This window comes from Vombatus ursinus, unplaced genomic scaffold (assembly GCF_900497805.2).
Source record: "Vombatus ursinus unplaced genomic scaffold, bare-nosed wombat genome assembly UNPS02014867.1, whole genome shotgun sequence".
Classification (NCBI taxonomy): Eukaryota; Metazoa; Chordata; class Mammalia; order Diprotodontia; family Vombatidae; genus Vombatus; species Vombatus ursinus.
Genome location: NW_020954645.1, coordinates 2,088,247 through 2,094,082, shown reverse-complemented (window position 1 = coordinate 2,094,082; position 5,836 = coordinate 2,088,247). Strand labels below are relative to the sequence as shown.

The 5,836-nt window shown below is 46.6% G+C and overlaps 1 protein-coding gene and 1 pseudogene across 6 annotated transcripts in view; one reads left to right on the top strand and one right to left on the bottom strand.

The window, feature by feature from the left end:
• NBEAL2 (neurobeachin like 2) overlaps positions 1-5,836 on the bottom strand; it is a 158,319-nt gene that overhangs the window by 93,337 nt on the left and 59,146 nt on the right. For 2 of the 6 annotated variants that reach the window (XM_027842178.1, XM_027842182.1), the window contains exon 1: positions 838-987. The exons of the other annotated variants lie outside the window; for them this stretch is intronic. In XM_027842178.1, the coding sequence (XP_027697979.1) occupies positions 838-906 (69 nt within the window). In that variant the 5' untranslated portion in view covers positions 907-987. Of the gene's footprint in view, positions 1-837; positions 988-5,836 lie in introns of those variants that run through there. 6 annotated transcript variants of the gene reach the window in all.
• On the top strand, positions 5,591-5,700 carry LOC114028025 (annotated as a pseudogene).

Genomic DNA, 5,836 nt, shown 5'->3' with positions numbered 1-5,836 from the left:
CTCCACTCAGCAAACTCTGGAGTGCTACAGGAAGGTCAATTCTGAGGGTGATGCTGAATTTCTCCATGCATGTGTGCACAATCTGTCGATGGAGATACCCCCGTGAGCCCGTGCCAGGGCGTGTGCCCGTATTTGTGGCATCTTGTGTTTATAGCTTATGAGCTCCCCTTGCACAATGCAGGCTCTGCTCTGCTTTGCTATTGGGAAGGAGCAGGTGGTGTGTGTGCTTCCTCTCTCCTGGCTTCAGTTTCCTACTCTGTAAAGGGAGGGGTTGAACTCAGTAGTCCTTAAGTTCCCTTCACCCTCTGAAACCCTATGATCCCAACGAAACGAAAGATAAACGCACCCATCCAGATAGCATAGTCACAGAGACACACACAATGAAATTCACGGGTACAAACAGACAGTCGTACAAACACAGATCTTGCAGGTAGGTACCCTCAAAGAGATTCACTCAGACACACAGATGTACACAGACACGCCTAGACACATCTAGACACGTCTGCACAGATGCAGACATAGACGCAGGTTCTAAAACATGGACATACATACCCAAAGTACCCACAGGTACCCCTATCTCCTTCCTCCCCCCATGGGAGCATCCACTCCCTCTTTTTAATTGCCCCAGGCAGCTCACAGATCGACAGAGTCCAAGCTAGTGGTGTTGGCTGAATGATACTCAGAGATGCAGGACTCTCAGAATCATATCCTCTACCTGAATCTCTAAGCTCCTTCCTACCCACCTGCATGAAGACTCCTAGAGCCCATCCCCTTCTGCTGACCTGAGCAACCTCTGCCCACCAAGCCCTCTATCTCTGCCGCTGTCCCCAGAGTTACCTGGACCCCCATCCCCCAGGCCGGCTCCATGAAGTGGGGTGGGTACCAGTAGCTCTGAGAAGTGTCCATGAGGCAGAGGCTGGGGTAGGAGCCAGAAAGGGAGGGTGAGAAGAATGGGAGAGTGGGGTACTGGCTCTGAGAGGAGATCAAGTCTTGTGCAAAGGGGAAGCAAATCTCACACATGCAGGCCTCATATCCCTGCTACCACCCCCCACCCCCCGCCAGCCCCCGCCCTCACCGAGCTGGTGGCAGGAAACGCAGAGTCAGGGTTGGGGAGAGAGTCAGCTTCCTCTCTGGGGGAGGGGGCCGGGGCCCCAGACCGCAGGGCATAGGAAGGAGGGAAAGGGGTGCACTTAGGAACAGGCCTCCCCAAACTGTGAAGCTCAGGTGGTGGCCTCCTCCTTCCCTTTCCTTTTTCCCAACATGCCCTGCATTGCTCTGTCTGAGGGTCTGTGTGGGAGGGGGATATAAGCGTCCTGATCATCTCAGGGCCTTTAGGGACAGTCACAGGTAATGGAGAGAATTTATGGGCTGAGGGGAGGGCCTCAAAAGAGGGGTGAAAATATGGAAGGAGGCATAGATAGAGGTGGGATAGAAAGTGGTGGGATAGAAAGAGACAGGTTCAATCTCATCTCTGCTGTCGACCGTTGTTCAGCAAGTCCATGAACCTCTGATTCTAAGTTGACTCAGCTCTAAAATGAGGAAGGTGGGCCAAGCAATCTCTAAAGAGAGGCAACATCGCTGGACATGGAACTGAAGAAGGGGACCTGGGTTCAACTTCTGATTGTACCGTTATCTACCTGGTGAATCTGGACAAGTCAATCAACTTCTCTTGGCCCCAGTTTTCTCAACCATAAAATGTGGGAGTTGGACTAGATGACCTTGAAGTTCCCTTCCATCTCTCAATAGGATTCTTTGGTTTTTAGTCCCTTCCAGCTAGGTGGCGCAGTGGAAAGAGCGCTGGGCCTCGAGTCAGGGACACCTGAGTTCAAATCCAGCTTCAGACACTGACCAGCTGTGTGACCTTGGGCAAGTCATTTAACCCTGTTTGCCTCAGTTTCCTCATCCGTAAGATGAGTTGGAGAAGGAAATGGCAAAGTACTCCAGCATCTTTGCCCCTCCCCCCAAAAAAACAGAAACGAAAACAAAAATGGTGTCACAAAGAGTAGGACACAAGTGAACAGCAACAGCTCTGACATGCTATGGTTTTCTGAGGTGGAAGGATGGGTTGGAGGGAAGAGGGAATGAGCCTGGGAGGAAGCAGCCCCAGGGTGTGCATTGGTGGTAACGTCTCTAACTGAGGAATGGAAAGAGTAGAATCTATGGGCTGAGAGGAAGTCAGGGACACCCAAGTAAAAGCGCCCCTGCAGCATGGATGAGGGACACAGAACACTGCTATCATTTGCAAGGCTTCCCTACAGTATCATTTCTAGGGATTAGCCTCCCCTTCAGACATAGTGTCTGTTTGTGCTTTAGAATGTCATACCTGCAAGGGACCTTAGAACACAGAGTGTCAGAGACCTTGGAACATAGACTGTCTGAGTTAGAAAGGGCACAATGGACACAGTGTTGGTCCTGGAGTCAAGAAGAATTGAGTTCAAATCCAGCCTCAGACACTTACTACCTCATGTGACCCTGGGCAAGTCACTTAACACCTATCAGCCCCAGTTTCATCATCTGTAAAATGGGGTAATAATAGAACCTACCTCACAGAGTAGTTGTGAAGATAAAAATGAGATAATATTTGTAAAGTGTTTTGCAAGGTTCAAAGCACTAGATAAATGTTAGATGTTATTATTATTATTATTATTAGTCTAATTCTCTCATTTTGAGGAGGGGGAAACTAAAGTCCAGAAAAGGAAGTGAATTGCCAAAGGTCAAATAACCAAATAGTCTGGGAGGAAAACTCAGGTCTCCTGACTTCAAGTCAGGGAAATATTCTTCCCATGACCCCACAGCTGCCTCTCTTACCTTCCTCTCTCCTCCCAAAAGGGTTGCAGTTGCTCCTAACTTCCCTCTAGTCATGGGAAAAGAAAATATCTTTCCCCTTATCTCTCACAAAAGCTCAGTCTCCCCCAAACCAACAAAGATTAAGGAAAAGATTATAGATCCACGATCTAGAAAAACATCATAGTCCAACAAAGTTACTGTGTCCTGCAGCTGACACACAGCTTCCGGCTCTGAGCTGGGATTACAGAGAAGTACACCACCAATCATACTGCACATTCACCCCAAACCAGTACACACAGCTACCCCCATGCATTTACATGCACGAGACACTTACATACAACATCCATGACTTACTACATATCAATATGGACTGTCCCTACAAATATGTACAAATCTTCATAACATGAATGACTCTCGTTTCTGCAGCACTCGACTTTCCTCACAACAGCCCCATGAGAGAAGCTTCATCTCCATTTTACAGGTGAAGAAACCCAGGCTCAGTGATGGGAAAGGAATTGCCCGACATCTCACAACTAGGAAGCATCAAAGCAGGGAAAAGAACTCAGATTTCCTGATGCCAAGCCCAGAACTCCTTCCATTGCACCATATTGACAAGGTACTTCCCTGCTTAAGCATGTTAGCCCATGCCTGTAATTCTCTCTCCTGTAGAGGTTGAGTCTGATGGATCACTTGAATTTGGGAGTTCTCAGCTCCAATAGGGCTAAAGTCAATCAGGCGCCCATACAAAGTCTTCCCCCAACATGGGAACCCTCTAGGAACAGAGCAGGGTGGGTGGGTGGGAAAAGGCCACCAGGCAGCCTAAAGAGGGGTGAACCATCCCAGCTCATGCAGATCACTAGTGCGATTGTGCCTGTGAGTAGCCACTGCCCTTCCAGCCTGAGTGAGATAAAGGAGACCCAGTCTTAGAACAAAGTCCTTTCTTACTAAAAAAGTTTGTGAGGTTGGCTGTGTACATATTATCATTATTGCCATTTTACAGATAAAGAACAGGAGACTCAGAAAAAGCCATATTCACAAAACCAAAAACTCATAGGTCTGGAACTGAAAGGAACCTGACAGACCACCTAGTCCAAGAATTCTTAATCTGGAGTTCATAGACCTGGTAGGGTTCATTGACAGATTTCAGAAGGTGCGCAAACTTTGGATGGGAAAAAAAAGGGATTTTTATTTTCATTAATCTCTAACTGAAATTTAGCATTTCCTTCAATTGCATTAAAACTTGACTCTAAGAAGGAGTCCATAAGCTCCACCAAAGGAGTCTGTGACATACAAAAAGATTAAGAATCCCTGATTCTAGCCCAACCCCCTCATTTCACAGGTGAGGGAACTGGGCCCCAGAAGGATATATGATTCACCCAAGATCACACAGTCAACAACTGCTGGAGTCAGACCTCAAACCCAGACCTTCTGACTCTAAGTTAAAGTTCTTTCTCTTACACTGTGTACAAATGTGTGCACACAGGTGTGTGTACCCTCACATAAAACGCCTCTACCACCTTCCAAGCTGTCACCCACCCCAGCAGGGCCTGTCCGACAGCTCAAGCTTGAGTCAATGGGCGGGACTGGGTGCCTGGGCGAGGTAGCTGGGCTCTGTGCCTGGAGTGTCCAATTCAACCTCTCTCACCACAATGACTGCCTTGCTCCACCTTCCTTGGTTCCCCACCGAACACTGATATATACCTGCTTCCACTGGGGTCTCCTTGGGCCAAACACCACTTACCCACTCTACCCCCTGGGGAACCAAAATCCTGTCACGTGCTCATCAATGAACACTAGAGGGAAACCAGGAGGTAATCTACATACCGCATCATCATCTCTCCACCCTGATTTCCTGTCTGGTCAGTATGAGGCATCGTGGGATAGTGGAAAGAGTCCCTAGACAGGCCCTTTCATCACATGATTGAACTCAATAGCTAAAGTGTCCTTGTCAAATCGTGTTCCCTACCCCACTCCCAGCCTCAGTTTCCGTAAGTATAAAATTAGAGGGTTGGGTGCTAGGATTTTTAAACCCCTTCTTATTCTGATATTCTACATTCTAAGGGCCCTTACAACTCTGACATTCTGTTTTACACAAACATTCTCTGTTTACAAGCTCAAATAAGAAAATTATGGGGGAGGCATGCTAACTGAGGGAAAAAAGAATGATGAAAAAAGTATGTCTTAGAAGAACCTAGGTATTCTGAGATGTAGCAGTGAAGAGGAAGTGTATTCTAGAAATGGGAGATACAGCTGTGTAAGAGATGGAATGTCACGTGTAGAAAACATCTAGTGGGCCAGTTTGCACAAAAAGTACATGAAAGGGAATAATATGAAATAAACCTGTAAAGTTAGGTGTGGCAAATTGAGGACAACTTTAAATACCAGACTAAGAATTCTGCATTTTATCTTAGAGGCAGTAGGAAGTCACTTAAGTCATCTGAATGGGGGATAAAATAGATCTGTGTTTTAGGAATATTAATTTGGCAGGTGTAGAAGGTGACTCGGGGTGGGGGTGGGGATGGGAGACTAGAAGCAGAAACACCAATGAAGACACATGCAATAGTCCAGGCAGGGAGGTCAGGAAGGTGGAGACTGTGAGTGGAGAGGAGATGGATGTAGGAAATGGTGTGGAGGAAAGATGGACACAACAGGCTTTGGAGCCTGGGTTACTGAAAGAAGGAGGATAATAATAATAACAACAATAACATTTATGTATCACTTTAAGGTTTGCAAAGTACTTTATACATATTATTTAATTTGATCTCAAGGACAATAGTGCCGTCAAAACAAATGCGCAAGTTCGGTATTGTATGAAAGGAGAGAAGATTAGCACTCCTCTTGATAAGGATGGAAGAGGTCCTAGTGGTCTTTACAACACATATACGATTAAGGCATTGCTAACCATGTTTTTGAGGTAGAATGGGATAAATTATCTCACATAAAAGAGGCAAGAAAAGGCTTTTACAGTGGAGGGGAAGGAGGGAGGTGAGAGAGAATGAGTGAACCTTACTCTCATTGGATTTGGCTTAAAGAGGGAATAACATACACA